Consider the following 21,425-nt stretch of genomic DNA (forward strand, 5'->3'; position numbering starts at 1 on the left):
ACACACATTGTTGTTCAGAGCCTGTTATAATGGAGAGGAACATCAGGTGCAAGAACAGAGCATATTGTTAGTTTATATCCCTATACAGACATTTAACAATGTAATCCATCGCCTCCAGCTCCCTCGGGACCCACGTCTAATCCATCGCCTCCAGCTCCCTGGGGACCCACGGCTAATCCATCGCCTCCAGCTCCCTCGGGACCCACGTCTAATCCATCGCCTCCAGCCCTATCCAAACATAAACCTGGGGTAACCCTATACTGGAACTTGCATTTTTATTTTCCTGTATTCAATGAAATTCTAGTTTCTTTAATATTGGTTGTAGATATTCTATAGAGAATACTGCCTCATATATATCCAATATCTGTTGCTTAAAGGTCTAAAAAGAATCTGTCCCTCAACCCTTTACTTGATCTCAGACCTAGACCGACTGGGCTTTGTAACAGAACCAATACGGTAACTAATGAAGGTACACAATGCTAATCCTGTCTGACAGGAACTGTATGGCTTTAATATACCACTGACCTTATCTCAGACCTAGACCGACTGGGCTTGTAACAGAACCAATACGGTATCTAATGTAGGTACACAATGCTAATCCTGTCTGACAGGAACTGTATGGCTTCAGTATACCTGTGCAGCATCTCCTTTGTAACGATGGATTGTAGCTTTACATCTTTATAAACATACAAACCCTCTATAACACTTACTTAGGGTACAACTTAAACAGGATATGCATATTTTATAGCAGTGGTAATGTTCAAGTTTTACAATCGAAATCTTAATGTCAGTTTTATTTTGATATAATAGTTTCTCTATTGGTATATACTGTAGCTGTTTAAAAAGTGAAGAAAACGTTTCTGCCATTTTTGACATCTCTACTGTAGGAGTGTTCTGGAGGCTATCAACCGGCAATGATCAACTAAATGGGTAATTGATTTTGGCAACAGTTTTTACCAACAACAATTTTGATGTTTTCAAATGCTCTAAATATTTGAAAGAAAAGAAAATGTGGCTGTGTTTTGTCTTCATTGACAAGAATTTAATCTAAATATATCTTACTATCCCACTATTTGTTTTATAACTTTTATAAATGATAGTTTTCATATAACATTTCTTCTGGCAAAGATAACTCATTTTTTAAACTGTTTAAATTGTTTTGTGGTTTGGCTGGAAGCATTCATAACTGTGTTGTGACAATTCGATGAAAAAATAAATTCTCGTAAATTGTAATAAAGTGTTTTGTTTTGAAGATATATACTGCAATGTATCGACTCTCTTCCAAAACATTGAAACATTTTAATACATTTCTTATGAAAGGTCATTGTGATATTATTGTGAAACAAGATATGCATTTAAAAAGAAAAAAAAGGGAGATAATTCCATCACATTATTAATGTTAATTAAACAAGTTCAAGGGATCGAGATAACACCAAAACAAAAATGTATAACCTTAAAAACTATTTGTGAGGTTATAGTTTGGTATGGACATGTCTGGAATTATAATTATAACAATGAATTTGATGTTGCTAATGTATAATATACATAATGGAAACAACAAAAATCAGCCTTGATTATTTATGTAGTAATTGTACAATAATTAGTTATGTTGATGTGTATATTCTGTACCAGGCTGTGCAATCCTGCTGATCCTACAGGGTCTCATATTAAACAGTTTTCACTATAATTGTCCATGGGAGGAACCCTTCAGAGAACAATTTGTAAAAAGGAAATAATGTGCAGGGGGAGAAATAAATGAAAATTATCATTTCTCAGTCGGTACATTATTGAGTTTAAGAGAAGGGAGATAATTGTCCTGAGGAGAAGACACTTAATCTAAAAGAAAGTAGGAGTAAATGGTTAAATATGTAAATAATGATGTAGATGTGGAGTTAGATGGAGTCCCCGCTGTGTGACATTGACACTAAATACCTATCTGTGGCCTGGTCAGTCAAATTACTGGAGTTCTCTCACACATTAGCCATAGTCATTATAGCCTCAGTGTTCACCTCTGAGATCATGTGTGTAGCTCCCTAGGGGCTCAGCCTGGACCTACAAGGGATGTGTGTACTCCTCCTGTTTTATTCCAGTCTGTCTGATTGGGGAGCCCCCTGGTGGTAAGGAGCGTATGATTTGTGACAGGGGACCGGTTAGTAATTGGTTTACTCTCAACAATGTATGATCCCTGATGCCAGCTTGTTTTGATTTGACCAGCGGTCAATGTACCTACAATAATTCTGGACAGACAAGATTGTGGTTAAAGTGAGTGTACAATTGAATTAGCACCTTTCCTAGACATCATGGTGCTATGTTCATTACGAGGTTCAAACAAATCGTGAAGCTTTCCTCTGACATGTACACTGTATCAGCCAGAACCAAGAAGTTCCTACACTTTATTACTAGCATTTAACAGGTTGTTTGGTTGGCCAAAATTTCGTGTCAAAATTGATGTTGAAAAATTTAGCAATGCAAGTTTTGGCGATCTATCAGATGCTGGAAATGTTCATGTTAAGTAAAGTTAAGGATCCCCGTACCCCTGGCAATTACTGTAACTAAATCTTGAAAACTGTTTATTCTGGTATTGCTATAGCTTTGATCAATCATTTATGCAAAGAAAACCATACCATGCAATTAAAAAAGAACAATAAAGATGAAATAAACAAAATATAATCAACAACAGTGTTGTGAGTTAAGAAGAATTAGCAGGGCTGGACCAGATCTCTACATTGTACCTCAGATTGTTCTACTGTTGCTGTAACCAATGTAGCTACCTAGTCAACAGAGGCGTCCTGGCCCGACTGTGCTACAGGTAGATCAAAACCGAAATTCAGGGGAGGTAACTGTAAATACAAAAAAAAAACAGTGCATAAGATGGGGACCCTTAACTCACCTACCCCTGAAATTTTATAATGAACTATTCCAGCCTTTGAATTGGAAGAGTTCAAATGAGTCTTCGGGGGTGAATGAGATAATCCAGTGATATGTAAATATATCTATAGGTCAATAGGTCAATCTGTGTTATTAAATGGTATGAATGCTCAATATTATTTTTGACTGTATAGGTATAGAATAACCATATCCTTGCCTTTCACACCAATGTTTAGTTTAATTAGATAAAAGGTATGCATGTTGTATTTCATCAAAGTGTCAATAGATACTATCGTGTCAAACCTTTTATACAGAAAGTGATGGGTTAACAGTCAGTCACGTACGCTCATCCAGACATCGATTGTTGTCCTGTAGTATTGGCTACAAACTACACTACATTCATGTACATTATGTAAGGTTTTTCGCAATGAAATGTTTGCGATCCTGAATATCGTACTGCCAAATCACCAATATAAAAACCCCACTGTATCTTATATACGGCAGAGTTTATGTGGTAAACCAGTATGAGACTATTAAATGAATGGGATTCACTATAGGCAGCTTCAGTGGTGGATCAGAGGCTCTATATAGGAAGTAACTTCAGAAATATCATTCTTAATGCAAGAAAAATTAAAATTAAAATTAAAATTTAATTTAAAATTAAATTTAAAATTAAAATTGAATTAAAATTTGGTAAAAGTACAATTTCCATCTTACTCAAAAAATTATGAAAGTGACATTGAAAAAACAGTTAATATAAACTTAGGTTCATTTCTTTTTGTATTTACAATATTACACTGCAGGCAATACACAAATTATTGAAAATAGATTCAGCTTCGAGTTTAAAAAAATATTAATCCATCTCCAGAAAACAAGTTGACTACACCACAGTCAGGGTTTGGATTGGCAATGTATTTATATTACCATATATGGAACTGTATAATAAAACTGGACACTACATCAAAACAATATATTTAGTTCCTTATTTGGAATTTTGAGTGACTGATAGAAGCAATGACAGATGATAATCCTGGCACTGCGGTGTGGCAGACGCCCTAATAACCGGTCAGTGTGGTAGTCTGGAGGCCAAACTTCCTTGACCACTTGTCTGCAGTGTCATGAAACGGTCACGTAATAACAGCATGTCTATGGAGACAGACTGATTAGGGTGGGGTTAGGGTCACTTAGAATGATCAGGGCGGGACCAGACCTTAACCTAACCATTATGTCCTGGTAGGACATTGCTCCACTGGCTATCTCCCCTGGCTCAAGTACCCACACAAACGACCTTCACCGACCTCTAACGCTCACGGATCGCCTTAATCACATGTTTTGTCTCAGATTATTACTATTGTCTAAATCTTTTGCTTTTTTCTTGGACAGCTGTGTTGCTGTTGTATTCCTATTCTTGGTCTAAACATCTGGTCAGCTCTGTCCCTATTGTATCTCTATGCTTGGTCTAAACATCTGGTCAGCTCTGTCCCTATTGTATCGCTATGCGTGGTCTAAACATCTGGTCAGCTCTGGCCCTATTGTATCTCTATGCGTGGTCTAAACATCGGGTCAGCTCTGTCCCTATTGTATCTCTATGCCTGGTCTAAACATCTGGTCAGCTCTGTCCCTATTGGATCTCTATGCGTGGTCTAAACATCTGGTCAGCTCTGTCCCTATTGGATCTCTATGCGTGGTCTAAACATCTGGTCAGCTCTGGCCCTATTGTATCTCTATGCGTGGTCTAAACATCGGGTCAGCTCTGTCCCTATTGTATCTCTATGCGTGATCTAAACATCTGGTCAGCTCTGTCCCTATTGGATCTCTATGCGTGGTCTAAACATCTGGTCAGGACTGTGCCTATGGTATCGCTATGCCTGGTCTAAACATCTGGTCAGCTCTGTAACTATTGTATCTCTATGCGTGGTCTAAACATCGGGTCAGCTCTGTCCCTATTGTATCTCTATGCGTGATCTAAACATCTGGTCAGCTCTGTCCCTATTGTATCGCTATGCGTGGTCTAAACATCTGGTCAGCTCTGGCCCTATTGTATCTCTATGCGTGGTCTAAACATCGGGTCAGCTCTGTCCCTATTGTATCTCTATGCTTGGTCTAAACATCTGGTCAGCTCTGTCCCTATTGGATCTCTATGCGTGGTCTAAACATCTGGTCAGGACTGTGCCTATGGTATCGCTATGCCTGGTCTAAACATCTGGTCAGCTCTGTAACTATTGTATCTCTATGCGTGGTCTAAACATCTGGTCAGGACTGTGCCTATGGTATCGCTATGCCTGGTCTAAACATCTGGTCAGCTCTGTCCCTATTGTATCTCTATGCTTGGTCTGAATGTTTGGTCAAGTCTGTCCAGATTGTATAATGGTATTGTATTCTTGGTCTAAATCAACTCTGCTGCATTGCTGTCTTCTTTGTCGAAACATTTAGGCTGCATCATAAAAGTACTGCCCCTTTCTTGGTCAGTTCTCAGGGTTCCTCTAGTTTCTCTGTCTGTCCCTATTGTCTTAAAGTTTTGGTCAGCTTTCCTTCCTCCTGCAGAAATAAATTACTCTATTTGGCCTGAACATTTAGCATTTTCTTTCTCTATGGTATAGGTGTTTTGTTCCTACTGTGTTAAGATTCTTTCGGTAGTCTGGACATTCAGTCAACTACATTTGTGTGGTCAGGTGGCGCAGTGGATAGCGCACTTGTCCTTCACCGAGACAACCGAGGTTTGAGTCCCCAAAAAGGTGTTCCATCGTCTCCCACACCCACGTGTGTTTTCTCTGGATACTTTGGTTAGAATCCTCACACTCCCATCCTAGCCAACATCAGTGCTTAACATAACTTATAAAAAGTTGTTTCATAATTGTTGTAAAACCAAAAATAAGGTTTATTGTAAAACACTACATTTAGTCTTGTTACAGGGGATCTAGACATTTGTGGTATTTCTTAACAATGAATGAAGAAAGATTTTGAGAAACACTATAAAAGGCATTGAGAAGGTGTTACAGAAGGTCTACTGGTTCTACTGTCACAGTCAAAGGTTTTGTGGTGCATTTTAAACAATGATAGAGAGAAAGGTTTTGTATAGTTATAGCTGAATCAGTAACAATAACAATGTAAGTGGGCTGGAACATGACTGTCTGGGAGGTGTGTGACAGTCAACAATGGCCAGATGACAGCCAGACCAATAGTAGGTCTGTAAAACTGTCACCGTTCTCAGCATCAGCTTCATCCTCCTCATCTCTACCTGTCAGCCTGGCTACACACTAAGTGAGCACTGACATCACAATCCTGTCATCACAATCACAGGATTGTAAGTTCAGAACAATCTGTGAAGACTTTTTCAAGACAAGATGAATGATATACATCTTGTTACCACTTGTTTGGTATAGAAGAACAGATAAATGTAGAAGGGGCATACATTCTAGTATTCATACAGTACACGTTTACTACAGAAATACGAGTACCACACAAACAGATCAGAAAAACAGAACTTTACAGGAAAATTGATGTTGGTGAAAGAAATGTTTCTGCTTCCTTATTAAACATGTGAAATCTCAACATAATACTTATGCGAATTGGACACAAAAAAATAAGTTTCTTCAACGCCACAATAAATTCTTTAGAAACATTTTCCCAGGCATGTCATAATCTGTCGAACTCCAGAAGTATATTTAAATATCAAATGGCTGAATAAGAACCTTTTTTTTTTCTTTTTTCATTTGGAAGCTGAAGCCAGTTTGACCTTGGCTGTTGTCTGAAAATTAAATGAGGAGGGATTACTGTGTGTGGTATGGAAATGTTTTATTGGAGAATTGGGACCAGTCGAAACCTTGATGTATGTTACTGAGAAGTTGATGGTTACTTGGTGACCTTGGTATTTGCATTGCACAAGTGAGGAGAAGTGGTTGGCAGAAGGATACTAGGATGGTACACAGGGTTCCAGGTGGTTCTATAGTGTCTTTTGGCAATTCCTTTTGAAACTGTATCTTTATCTTAAAGATGGTCGCTCTGAGGTGTCCTGGTTACTGCTGTCACCCTGGCTACTGCTGTCATCCTGGTTACTACTGTCACCCTGGTTACTGATGTCATCCTGGTTACTGCTGTCACCCTGGTTACTGCTGTCGCCCTGGCTACTGCTGTCACCCTAGTTACTGCTGTCACTCTGGTTACTACTGTCACCCTAGTTACTGATGTCGCCCTGGTTACTACTGTCACCCTAGTTACTGTTGTCACCCTGGTTACTACTATCACCCTGGTTACTGATGTCATCCTGGTTACTGCTGTCACCCTGGTTACTATGTCACCCTGGTTACTACCGTCACCCTGGTTACTGATGTCATCCTGGTTACTGCTGTCACCCTGGTTACCATTGTCACCATAACTAAAGTTTGCTTATAGATTTTAAAGAGGTTGCTCATAACTTTGAAGTATTTCGTTTCCATTACAACTGTTTGATTTCAAGATGAGTGTTGAGATGCATCCTTGTTAGTATGTCAAATGACAGCCGAGCTTCTCATCACCCGTATCGTGCTGGATTAGTATGCTTTGATAAATTGAAAAAGTCAATGGCATCAAATTGTTTTATTAAGGGCTTACAGTATCATGGCCATAAAAGTAACATTTTTATCTCCTGAGATTTAAATTGTCCTATTGAAATGTCACAGAACCTTGAACTGTCAAGACCTACATTCTCGTATGAAAAATGAAATCTTCAAGGGAATGTGGTCTATATTTCAATGTCTAGATGTTCGCTACTGAACGGAATTGATTTCTTTGTTGAAGCTGATGTCAAACCTGATTGCATGTGATAGGAAATCATGTTTTTAGACCTTTAACACATTAGGATGCATCTGAATTTTCAGTTGAAAATGTAAATTGAAAATTGAAAGAATTGGAAGAAAAAAAATCAATACAGCAATCGGGGTCGGTATTAAGACCAGTACTACACAGATACTTGTTGGTGTAAACCACGTTCTGTAGTAAAATCCAAGTATGAGTCAGAAAAGTCTGGTTAAGCGATTAGCTGATCAGGTCATGCTCCAGCGACTTCACTGTTTATGTCACGCTTGGTCACAACTCTTCTGGAGGTCTGCAGCTGTCCGTAGAGGAAGTTCTGTCAGCTTGAATCTAGGTTAGAGCGACATTTGTTCAATTGGACTAATTGTTAATGTGAAGTTTGTTGAGTTGGAATCTGTGTTACAGTAAAGTTTGAATCTGTGTTACAGCGAAGTTTGTAAAGTTTGAATCTGTGTTACAGTAAAGTTTGAATCTGTGTTACAGCGATGTTTGTAAAGTTTGAAAGTTTTAATCGGTGTTGTAGTAATGTTTGAATATTAAAAGGTTTTAAATTTCAATAGATGTGATATGTGACATCTTTAGTTCATTAGAAAAATAAATTAGGGAAAATCTATTCTGATAACAGGTGAAAGGATTCTCTTGATAACAATTATGGTCTGCATAATTATCAAACTAACCATGCAGATATCTGTGTGCCAAGACCAAAGTTTGTAGAGAAAGAGGCTGTTTGTAAACCAGTCCTGGTTCTGTCTTAGTATAGGCCATAGACAGGTGCTCGGAACTATTTCCTGGGTAGCCCTCTCCCCAGATGTCTTACCTGCCTCCCTGTAGGGAGTAAGCACTATGTAAGAACATCAAATCTCCTCATTATAAAAAATGTACAGTGTTTTCACCTGTCATTAGGTACCCCCATAACACCATTAAAATAGCCACGGTTATAAAGTTGATTTGTACACCAGAGAATACACGAGATGGGTAAGCATTATGATATACATCAATGAGTCACAGAGCTGAATCCAACAGATATCTGGGATTGAGTTTACGTGTAGAAGGTGCGACCATGTGGTTCACCTTTTACGGAGTAGTGCAATCTTGTTTCTTTTATGAGTGGATTAGAGGCAGAAACTATAGATAAGTAGACAGTCTGTGTGTCTGTTTAAGTGTTTTATGGACTTCAGAACCTTTTTCTACTGCAACATCTAATTTCTCTGAGTTTATTGGCGTATCTTAGGGGTGACCATGTGATCATTTTATGGCTAGGTAATGGGTAAAATTGGATGTGGATGGAAACTGTCTGGTTACAGGGTTTTCCCTGTGGAACTGCCTGCTTATTAAGAAGTATGTAAAACCATTGCATGAAAAAAAGCTATTCTAGTGGCCGTTATTGAAAACATTTCTACAGTGACATGTCTATTAAGGTTTTCATGGGTTTTGAATGTTTAACAGGTTTTAGAAATGTAGCCTTTATTCCTGTGCCTATGATTATCCGTTGTTTTAACTCAAAAGTTTTCTGTCCATTGATTAAAATCATAAGACTCTCTACCATTAAATGATTGAAGTAAGAAACCCAGTACTTTTATAACAGTGTGGTATATATATATGGTCTTATCCCATAATTATATAAAATATTTCTGAGATTTTGCTGAGCAGCTCACATATAAATCATAGGTTTTCATCCTTCAGGCATCAATATTGAACAAAAACGTAGTGTTTGTCAAACAAAGAGATGCTGCTCTGTCAGATACGCTGTTATTATAACCAGGCCCCATGTACGTAAACACTTTTTATAAAGTTATAACCATAGACCTGTGTCTGAGGGTTCTGTGGCTTGGTTAGTGATCAGTGTTAGTTGAAATACAGGGGGCCAGGGTATAGGTCAATTTGTGTACAAATGTTTTATCTAGAAATAAGTATTAATAGGAGTAATTATGAAACAAATTAAAAGGAGGTAATTATGAAACAAATTAAAGGGAGGTAATTATAAAACAAATTAAAGGGAGGTAATTATCAAACAAATATATATTGGAGGCTGTTTTCAGAGCAAATATATCTTTGAGGAAATCTTACATTTCTATGATGCATTTCAGGGGAGAGAACTATAACTTTATGACATTTTACATGTGATAAAGTTTTCGAGACTGATACCAGAATCAATTTTATCATATCCTAGAAGAAGAAAAATCAAGGGAGACAACCATACATGTTTTAATATTCTTGATCTCCAAGATGGTTCTTGGGAGAGATAAATGTTGTAAGAAAATGCTTGATCCTTTTGCAGGAAGTTACTAGATCTTTGAAACGTTTACGGACAGTTATACAGTTTATAGAATAATGATTTGCATGATATCTGTCAAGGGAGATAATCATGTGGAAAGGACATTTTAGGTGTGATTGTTTGTATTTGGTGAAGATAATAATGTTTTAAGAAAAATAGAGATCTGTTGATTTTGTGAAATCAAGAAACTTTAACCACAATCAGTTTTTGATCGTTCTTATTACGTTATATCAGAATATTGTGCTAACAGTTCAATTTTGCAAGATGGTGCTTTCTGGAGCTTTCAATGCTCCTTCTTGTAAGCCATACACAAGTCAGAATATTCTACATTAGATTTATACATGTCTACTGTTTTATACCTCTGTGACAGACAATTGTGATGCTACCACAGGGAGGAAGAACTAAGCTTTTGTGTGCTGCAGGGTTTAACAGTCTTATGTTTATATACATGTTCACAGTAATAAAGACAGCCTATACCCATAGGTCAGAACCTGCACAGCAAAACCTCTGTGTCAGATGTGTGATACATAATAAATAAGACTTTCTTGTTTGGATTCAAACGGCTGGTGATGCTGATTGCTTGTGAAGACTGGAATAGATTGAAAACGAGGATATTGTCATAGTAACATTGGTGTGGGCGTGATGGACATGCACTTTTTAAACAAATAATATCGGTTAATTTTTCTGAACAAAAAATTGCCTGTAATGAAGCTATTCTAAACGGCTGCCAATGTGTAAAGTAATAGGTTTAGTAGTTCAATGTCATATTGCCTGTTACCGATATAGCAAGAGGTCAAAAGATGTATTACAGTCCAGGTCATATGGTATGTTATCCAAGGTCTTGGTGTCTGTAGGCCAAGGTCATTAAGATGGTCATCCTGTATCTTATGATAGTGATTCCATATTTCAGCAACACAGTAAATCAGTCTACAGTCAAATCTGCTCAAGAGACCACGGCTTGTTAAGCAATCCAGCATTTCTCCTTTGCAATCAGTTTAAAGAGTCATAATGAGACTATTTCCACATGTGAGATTTTCCTCATTAACTAATTCATCCCTGAAGACACATTTGAACTCTTCCAATTCAAAGGTTGGAATAATTCAATAAAAAATTTCAGGGGGTGAATGTGTTAACAGTATATATATAAGTGCTCTAGCTGTTAAGAGACCATCACTGTTGGGAGACACTTTAAAAACTTCCCTTGGGCAGTCTCTTAATACAAATTTGACTATAAACATGATTATTGTTAATTCTTGCTTATGAAAATGCCATGTTGCTGTCCTCTAGCAAGGAATTGTCTTATTAATGTCAAAACTCACCGCCACAAATGCCTGTTTAGAAACGGATTTCTGTGGTCCCTCAGGGGTCTTTACAGGCATGTTCTACTATACACTGTTGCTGGTCCCTCAGGGGTCTTTACAGGCTTGTTCTATTATACACTGTTGCTGGTCCCTCAGGGGTTTTTACAGGCTTGTTCTACTTTACATTGTTGCTGGTTCCTCAGGGGTCTTTACAGGCTTGTTCTACTATACACTGGTGCTGGTCCCTCAGGGGGCTTTACAGGCATGTTCTACTACACACTGGTGCTGGTCCCTCAGGGGTCTTTACAGGCTTGTTCTATTATACACTGTTGCTGGTCCCTCAGGGGTTTTTACAGGCTTGTTCTACTATACATTGTTGCTGGTTCCTCAGGGGTCTTTACAGGCTTGTTCTACTACACACTGGTGCTGGTCCCTCAGGAGTCTTTACAGGCTTGTTCTACTACACACTGTTGCTGGTTCCTCAGGGGTCTTTACAGGCTTGTTCTACTATACACTGGAGCTGGTCCCTCAGGTGTCTTTACAGACATGTTCTACTATACACTGTTGCTGGTGCCTCAGGGGTCTTTACAGGCTTGTTCTACTCCACACTGGTGCTGGTCCCTCAGGGGTCTTTACAGACATGTTCTACTACAGGAGTCTTTACAGGCTTGTTCTACTACACACTGGGGCTGGTCCCTCAGGGGTCTTTACAGACATGTTCTACTACATTGTTGCTGGTTCCTCAGGGGTCTTTACAGGCTTGTTCTACTACCCCCTGGTGCTGGTCCCTCAGGGGTCTTTACAGGCATATTCTACTATACACTGTTGCTGGTCCCTCAGAGGTCTTTACAGGCTTGTTCTACTACACACTGGTGCTGGTCCCTCAGGGGTCTTTACAGGCTTGTTCTTCTACACACTGGTGCTGGTCCCTCAGGGGTCTTTACAGACATGTTCTACTACACACTGTTGCTGGTCCCTCAGAGGTCTTTACAGGCATGTTCTACTACACACTGTTGCTGGTCCCTTAGGGGTCTTTACAGGCATGTTCTACTTCACACTAGTGCTGGTCCCTCAGGGGTCTTTACAGGCTTGTTCTGCTACACACTGTTGCTGATCCCTCGGGGGTCTTTACAGGCTTGTTCTACTACACACTGTTGCTGGTCCCTTATGGGTCTTTAAAGGCATGTTCTACTACACACTGTTGCTGGTCCCTCAGGGGTCTTTACAGACATGTTCTACTACACACTGTTGCTGGTCCCTCAGGGGTCTTTACAGACATGTTCTACTACACACTGTTGCTGGTCCCTCAGGGGTCTTTACAGGCATGTTCTACTACACACTGTTGCTGATCCCTCAGGGGTCTTTACAGGCATGTTCTACTATACACTGTTGCTGGTCCCTCAGGGGTCTTTACAGGCATGTTCTACTACACACTGGTGCTGGTCCCTCAGGGGTCTTTACAGGCATGTTCTACTACACACTGGTGCTGGTCCCTCAGGGGTCTTTACAGGCATGTTCTACTACACACTGGTGCTGGTCCCTCAGGGGTCTTTACAGGCATGTTCTACTACACACTGGTGCTGGTCCCTCAGGGGTCTTTACAGGCATGTTCTACTACACACTGGTGCTGGTCCCTCAGGGGTCTTTACAGGCATGTTCTACTACACACTGGTGCTGGTCCCTCAGGGGTCTTTACAGGCATGTTCTACTACACACTAGTGCTGGTCCCTCAGGGGTCTTTACAGGCTTGTTCTACTACACACTGGTGCTGGTCCCTCAGGGGTCTTTACAGGCATGTTCTACTATACACTGTTGCTGGTCCCACAGGGGTCTTTACAGGCATGTTCTACTTCACACTGGTGCTGATCCCTCAGGGGTCTTTACAGGCTTGTTCTACTACACACTGGTGCTGGTCCCTCCGGGATCTTTACAGGCATGTTCTACTACACACTGTTGCTGGTCCCTCAGGGGTCTTTACAGGCATGTTCTACTATACACTGGTGCTGGTCCCTCAGGGGTCTTTACAGACATGTTCTACTACACACTGTTGCTGATCCCTCAGGGGTCTTTACAGGCATGTTCTACTACACACTGGTGCTGGTCCCTCAGGGGTCTTTACAGGCTTGTTCTATTACACACTGGTGCTGGTCACTCAGGGGTCTTTACAGGCATGTTTTACTACACACTGGTGCTGGTCCCTGATAGAAGTGTTATCTCAGTACAAGGTATTGACATGATGGGTTGATTAATAACTTTTAGTAAACCATATCACTAAGAACAGCTGTATTGCAAATTTGTATTTAAAACAAAGACAAATCATTGTCCACTTACAAGAAATTATCTGAAGAACATCAAATATCCAATACATTTGGGCTATATTGGTGTACTTTCTCAGGTTCCCTGTGATTCAATGAAAACATGATTTACTGTAGAGATCTGATATCTTCACTCCTTTTAGGTTTGGTATTTATATGTTTTACTGTATAGAACAAAAATCCAGGTGACTGAATTATACTAAGGAATGGATACTAAGAAATAAACACAGAGCCTTATTAATGCTGAAATAAACTCACAGGACTGAATAATTCTAAGGAATGGAGGAATAAACACAGGCGACTGAATAATTCTAAGGAATGGAGAAATAAACACAGGGGACTGAATAATTCTAAGCAATGGAGAAATAAACACAGGGGACTAAATAATTCTAAGGAATGGAGGAATAAACACAGGCGACTGAATAATTCTAAGGAATGGAGAAATAAACATAGGGGCCTGAATAATTCTAAGGAATGGAGGAATAAGCATAGGCGACTGAATAATTCTAAGGAATGGAGAAATAAACACAGGGGACTGAATAATTCTAAGGAATGGGAGGAATAAACACAAGGGACTGAATAATTCTAAGGAATGGAGGAATAAGCATAGGCGACTGAATAATTCTAAGGAATGGAGAAATAAACACAGGGGACTGAATAATTCTAAGAAATGGAGAAATAAACACAGGGGACTGAATAATTCTAAGGAATGGGAGGAAAAAACACAGGGGACTAATAAATACTCAAGAATAAATGCAGGGGATTTAATAATGCTAAGAAATTGAGGAATAATTTTAATACAGGGGACTGATCAACATTAATAAATGGCAGGATGGGAAAGATATGACAGGGAGGAAATATTTGGAGGCAAATGAATGGGATATAGTACATGGGTGATATTGTACATTGGTGATTAAGTTTGACAATAGAAGTGTGCTACAGATTTATTACTTTTCTGTGAAACAATAAAGTCAGAAGCTTAATGGAGAGTGTTTTTTTTAAGAACAACAGAAAGAAGCACAACATAACTTTGTCAGTGTTAAAACAAAGTGGACTTGATTAGTATAAGGTCTACTGTGTGGGTCGACTCTGAACATCAATAGAAAAACATCCAATCCTGACAGACGAAAAACATCAAGGTTACCAAGACGTCGACAGATTTGTACGCTTAACAAATCAGTATTTCTAATTTCATCAAGGAATGAGGTCGAAGTATATGAACAGAAATAGCTGTTTTAGTATATATTTTCAACAACTATTATTTTGAATCTCTTATCACAAAATTTTTGCTCTGAATTCAAAAAAAAAAAATTAAAAATATTGAGGAAAGAAAAGTAACATTAATTTGATTTCAAGCTGTTGTGACTTTCATTAAATGGGCCCTGACATATACCTCATCTCATTAAACAAACCAGAGAGTCATAAACTGGCCAGCTAAGTACCAGTGCATGTCAAATGATCCGTGCTCCCGAATGGCTCTTCTTCACTTGGAGGCTGGCTGGAGTTTTATTTCACATTTTCAATGTTGGAATTTTAATGTAATTACAGCCCCAGTAAGCTCTCCATCTTCTCAGCATGCCAAAAATGTATAAATAGCTATGTTGTAATTTGTGTGTTTCCCCATCAGATGGTACTGAGGCTGAGCTGCCACACTGGGGTGTAGGCTACAAACATTATAACTCCGAGGGTTTCCTGGGCTTGTGGATCAAATGTACATGTATGTGGATTCTTACTGACGAGGAAAGGATGAGAAAGTTAGAAACATTCATAAGTTTTAATGTTTTAAAAATATTCTTTACTGTCATGGAATTTTGTGTCTTATCTGTGTTGTTACTATTTTTAGCCTGACCCCTGTTTTATAGCTTGTTTCCTCTCTTTACAGGCCTGTACTGTGGGTAGGGTGTGCAGACTTGTACTGAGTCTAAGACTGAGGTACCGCCAGGCAGCAGACAGCTCTACCACTAGAGGATACAGATAGCCACATGGTTCTACACACGGCAATATAGAACACATGTCATTGTGTCCCCTACGATACCATAGACGGCCAAACTGTCATTTGTGTGTCCTGTTTAGTGAAAGTGTTACGGACTGTCTGCCAGGGTTCCTGTACAAAGACTGTTTATACTGGAACCATACAGAACTGAGTAGCAGTGCACGGTAGCCAAAAACCTGGTGTGAGGAAAGTTATTGATAAAAAACGTACACGGATGGGGAACACTGGTGTTGTGGCACTGAAAACTTGTGTGAGCATCGGGAACTTGTGAAGGTATACATTGATAAAGTGATTAGACTGCCATATAGCGGAAACTTCAGTACAGCTGTGAGCCAACTGGTGCTATAGGCCTACACTGGTAACCCGGGGAGTTCTCAAGACTTGTGTTAAACTTGTACCTGGAATTTTCTCCGTTATTTATAAACCCCAGTGACTTTAGGAAGGGAAAATAATCGCCTGTTCTGTTATAATAGGATCGGCATGCTGACTAATCCATTCTGTTCTATCGGTGAGTTTTTACTGGGGTTTCCTACGTCAGAGTATACATAGGTACGGAGGTAAATGATAAGTGCGACCCAGTGAGGAGAGTCGGTGAGCAGAACTAAGGTAGGTAAGAGTAACACGCGTGTGCTGAGTGTACGTAGTACGTATCCTGGTACAATCCACACTGTTGATGTTTCCTCGCAAAAATTTCTGGTTTCCCGCATCTACTTTCTCCTGAAAGAAGACACATATACACCAGCGGACTGAATACCTAAGTTAGTGTGGAGTATAACAATTGTACGAGGTGATGTGTCTCAACAGGCAGGAAGAATCTGTTCTGTTAAATACCAATTCATCGAGGGACAGTGAACACTTTACAGATTCCTTTGCTGGGAGTTAATCAAAGTTGGATGCTTCAGAAAGTTCTCTAAAATCTCATTGCCAGTATTAATTTGTTTGGCTTGGAAATAATAAAAAAACTGACACCGTTACGCTGTTAGATGTGAAGAGATTTAATCGTACCAATGTGAGTTGAATGCAAACAACACAGAGGCTGTCCATAGCCCCTTTTACCATTGACCGACATACAATTGATTTCTAGGGGTAGCTTTTCACTGTGTATTGTAGCGAAATGTGAAGCAGTCGTGAACGGAATAGAAGGATTTTTGTTTGAATAGATCTGCTGCAATCATGCCGGGGTGTAGCTCTGCCAGTGAGCGCTCTCCCCCGCTATCGTAATCACCACTGAAAGGGAAGGGTGTGCAGTTTTTGGCTGTGGAATACTTTTCTTATCGTGCAATTTATTTTTTTACGTAAATTCCGATTCTGTTGAGGCCACATTTGTTGTGAGACAGGAAATTAAGGTCTAGATTATGGAAGAGTGGATCACATTCTGACAGGAGTTCGTGGAACACGTGTGGATTTTTTATGTGTTGTTTTCATGCTAACCGAGTATCAGTGTTATATGTATGTAGATGAAACAACACAAATTGTCGCCGCCTCCTGAGTGGAAGACATCAGTGCAAGAACATCTATTATTACATTTTGTTCGCTGTGATATTTAATTTTCATCAGTTTTGGTTTTCAATTTTGTGTTTTCATTCCAAGGAGGACTTAATCTGTTATTGGGTTGTGTGTATTGTGATTGTATAATTTGTTATAAGATTGATACGCGGGAGAGTGATAGTAGCTCTATTGTTTACAGCAGAAGCAGCGGCAATACGATGAATTAGTGCTCAACTCGCAGGTTTACAAGCAAGTTTGGGAATTAAATCTAGCGACCGTCTAAAGAAAATTGTTCATCATGATTGGATTATCGTCGCTGGCACAGCTAATCCTCTTAGCCTGGAGCATCTATGAAGGTACGTACTCCTGGCCATTTTCATTTTCTGTAACCCAGTGATGCATGTAGTTGATTTCACACTTGAGCGCCCGACTGTTAGGCGGAAATTACGTTCGTAAATAGTCTTCAAAATTCTTATGGATGCGATTTCCATAATAAATCTGAAAACGATATCAAAAGGACATGTTGAGATGAAAACATCATTCTAGTTTGAGATATGTTCACAATTTCGAAATTGAAAGCACAATATTGGTAGTGTTTTGGAATTTACATAAAAATTCTGAAATTTAAACGAAAGTTTAAGGGCGGAAGTTTCTACCTTGGACCAATTTTAAACCAATGAGTATTGGAATTTGTACCTGTATTCTGCTGGCCTGTGACCTTAACGAGTACAGGTGAGTTCAGGTACACGGGCTATTCAGGTAGACAGTTATGGGTATTAATATTCTATGCTTTCTCTGGGCTATACAAATCCACTGACATACAAATCATTCATGCATTAATGATTGATCAGTAGATATATAATATATATCAATATGATTATTTTATTTATCAATTTGTCCGTCATAAAACTTTTACAGGATTCCCGATCGATCAAAAGTTTTAACTTTTGCTCACCTGTTCCGGTGGGAAGTTGTCGGTGAACAGCTTAATTTGTATTAGAGATACCTATTCAGACAAATAATGGTGTTTATAATATCAAAGGGGTAGTAGCCTAGGTGTGCAGGTTTCTACTATCAAACCATTCAATAGTTAAAACCTAATGGGTTAGGGAAAGGTGGGGTTGAGAAAGCGTTTTAGGTAATTACCTTGCTGATTACCCTGATGACCCTACCTTGTAATTACCTAGGGAATCACAGGTGAAAATTGCTGAATTAGAGTATAGTTTGCTGCTCGTTACAGGTAAATAACACAGGTGGTAACTGTTACTAATAGTTGTGAGATACAGCAGTACAATGACTGTCTAATTGATTTTCAATCTCTCCTCCTTAGTCGTTACCTGGGGTGTACAGGTGAATGCTACAAAGGTGTAAATTGTTATCAGTCTTCATTGTCACAACCATTACCTGCATTTACAGGTATATTCTGGTGAAAATGTTTCGTAACAGCCTTTGTACATTTAATAGAAAATCTGATATTCACTGAAGATTTAAACTTTCACTTAAAATTAACACAAATCTGGGTGAAGAAATGCATAAACATGCTGCGGTTGTATTGTATTGGATTATAATGTGTAAGAATTGTCATTGTATTACAAAGAGTGTGGGGGGGGGGGGCATGTATCACCTATGGAAGGATTGTAACAGATACCAGGTGTGGGGGCATGTCTCACCTAAGGAAGGATTGTAACAGATATCGGGTGTGGGGGCATGTATCACCTAAGGAATGATTGTAACAGATATCAGGCGTGGGGGCATGTATCACCTAAGGAAGGATTGTAACAGATAGCAGGTGTGGGGGCATGTATCACCTATGGAAGGATTGTAACAGATAGCGGGTGTGGGGGCATGTATCGCCTCAGGAAGGATTGTAGCAGATATCAGGTGTGGGGGGACAGGTATCACCTAGGTAAGGGTTGTCATGGAGATATCAGGTGTGGGGGGACAGGTATCATATAAGTTAAGGTTGTCATGGTGATATTAGGTGTGTGTGGGGGGGGGGGGGGCATGTATCCCCTAAGGAAGGATTGTAACAGATAGAAGGTGTGTGTGGGGGTGGGGGGCATGTATACATATCACCTAAGGAAGGATTGTAACATATCAGGGGGGGAGGGGGCATGTATAGCGTAGGTTATGGTTGTCATGGTGATAACAGGTATGTGTGTGGGTGTGTGTGGGGGGGGGGGACAGGTATCAGCTAGGTAAGGGTTGTCATGGTGATATTAGGTGTGTGGGGGGGGGGGACAGGTATCAGCTAGGTAAGGGTTGTCATGGTGATATTAGGTGTGTGGGGGGGGGGGACAGGTATCACCTAGGTAAGGGTTGTCGTGGTGATATCAGGTGTGTGTGGGGGGGGGGGGGGGGGGGACAGGTATCACCTAGGTAAGGGTTGTCATGGTGATATTAGGTGTGTGGGGGGGGGGGACAGGTATCAGCTAGGTAAGGGTTGTCATGGTGATATTAGGTGTGTGGGGGGGGGGGACAGGTATCAGCTAGGTAAGGGTTGTCATGGTGATATCCGGTGTAGGTGTTTGTGTGGGGACAGGTATCACATAGGTAAGGGTTGTCCTAGTGATATCAGGTGTGTGTGTGTGTGGGGGGGGGGGACAGGTATCACCTAGGTAAGGGTTGTCATGGTGATATCAGGGGTGGGGGGACAGGTATCATATATGTAAGGGTTGTCATGGTGATATTAGGTGTGTGGGGGGGGGGGACAGGTATCAGCTAGGTAAGGGTTGTCATGGAGATATCAGGTGTGGGGGGACAGGTATCACCTAGGTAAGGGTTGTCATGGTGATATCAGGTGTGGGGGGACAGGTATCATATAAGTTAAGGTTGTCATGGTGATATCAGGTGTTTGGTGGTGGGGGACAGGTATCATATATGTAAGGGTTGTCATGGTGATATCAAGTGTGTGGGGGGTCAGGTATCACATATCACATAGGTAAGGGTTGTCATGGTGATATCAGGTGTGTGTGTGGGGGACAGGTATCATCTAGGTAAGGGTTGTCATGGTGATATCAGGTGTAGGTGTTTGTGTGGGGACAGGTATCACATAGGTAAGGGTTGTCATGGTGATATCAGCTGTGTGTGTGGGGGGGGGGGGGCGGGGATCCCATTTCACATTGGTAAGGATTGTTAAATGAAGCTATATTTTGTTTCCTGGAGTAGATGACTTGCCATCGACAGAGGAACCTCTTGGTTATAGTTATTTTTCTTTTTCTAAACATCAGTGATAGGAAACATATATTTCACAATGTTTTGATATAAGTAACAATGCATTTATCGCCTGTTTGTGAGAACCTTAACATACTATTGTATACTGTACAATGTTTGGTACACACACAGTGACTTTCCCTTGTGTACCCTCGTATTCTCTGGTACCTCTAGGTATGCCAAGCATCCCTACATACCGCACAGTTAGCTAACACAACAAACATACACGGCTAAATATGTCACGTCACCACTGTCAGGCGAATAGCCATCACACATTCCCATCCAACATTCTTCTTTCTCCTGGTTTTCACTCCAACAATCTCTTCTCTCTCCATATTCCCTTCTAAGATTCCTCTCTCTCGATCGTACCTGCCAACAGCCTTCTTTTCTTTTAGCTTCTGATCAACTTTCTTCATTTCTGTCTCTATAATAATTATGCTTTCTTTTCTTTTTCTTTTTGCTTTAAACATTTCCTCCCTTCTCCCCCACTAAAGGAAGGGGTGTCTTTCTTTTTCCCTCTCTTTCTCTTTTGTTTTTGCTTTGAAAGTTTGTCTATCTCTCAATACCCCCTGGCTTCATTTTTCCCAACTTAAGGAAAGGGGTTAGTAAATGGTTCTTCAGTGCCTTTGTCCTTCCATCTACTGAACAAAGCTTGTGTACAAGAATATATATGTCATTAACCTCGCGACAGATTCAGTTTGTATCTAGTAGGACAACCTCCAGTTGTATACCCATTCTATAAGGATTTCCCAGTAAGTTATGTATGTATATGTCCAGACACAGGGCAAGGTATCCGTATGAGCAGAACTGGACTGGTTCGTCGTCTCAACCAGGTAGCTCAGTTGGTAGAGCATCTGTCAAGAGTTCAGAGGGTCTGGGTTTGAATCCCTGTCTGGCCGTGCATTTCTCTTTCCTTTTCTGTTACACTGGTGACTGTGACCAACCCGTGTATGCTTGGTAAGGTGGTAAGGCTAGGTAGGGTGTCTGGTCTGGCCGTACATTTCTCTTTCCTTTTCTGTTACACTGGTGACTGTGACCAACCCGTGTATGCTTGGTAAGGTGGTAAGGCTAGGTAGGGTGTCCTGGTCTGGCCGTACATTTCTCTTTCCTTTTCTGTTACACTGGTGACTGTGACCAACCCGTGTATGCTTGGTAAGGTGGTAAGGCTAGGTAGGGTGTCC

The 21,425-nt window shown here is 40.1% G+C and overlaps 1 protein-coding gene across 16 annotated transcripts in view; it reads left to right on the plus strand.

Moving 5' to 3' along the window:
• LOC110464274 (nephrin-like) overlaps positions 1 to 21,425 on the plus strand; it is a 376,492-nt gene that overhangs the window by 277,317 nt on the left and 77,750 nt on the right. For 14 of the 16 annotated variants that reach the window (XM_021519388.1, XM_021519399.1, XM_021519401.1 and 11 more), the window contains one exon: positions 15,433 to 17,387. In XM_021519388.1, the coding sequence (XP_021375063.1) occupies positions 17,330 to 17,387 (58 nt within the window). In that variant the 5' untranslated portion in view covers positions 15,433 to 17,329. Of the gene's footprint in view, positions 1 to 15,215; positions 15,305 to 15,432; positions 17,388 to 21,425 lie in introns of those variants that run through there. The other 2 variants (XM_021519392.1, XM_021519395.1) reach the window with 2 other exon arrangements.

Source organism: Mizuhopecten yessoensis, unplaced genomic scaffold (assembly GCF_002113885.1).
Source record: "Mizuhopecten yessoensis strain PY_sf001 unplaced genomic scaffold, ASM211388v2 scaffold10979, whole genome shotgun sequence".
Taxonomy (NCBI): Eukaryota; Metazoa; Mollusca; class Bivalvia; order Pectinida; family Pectinidae; genus Mizuhopecten; species Mizuhopecten yessoensis.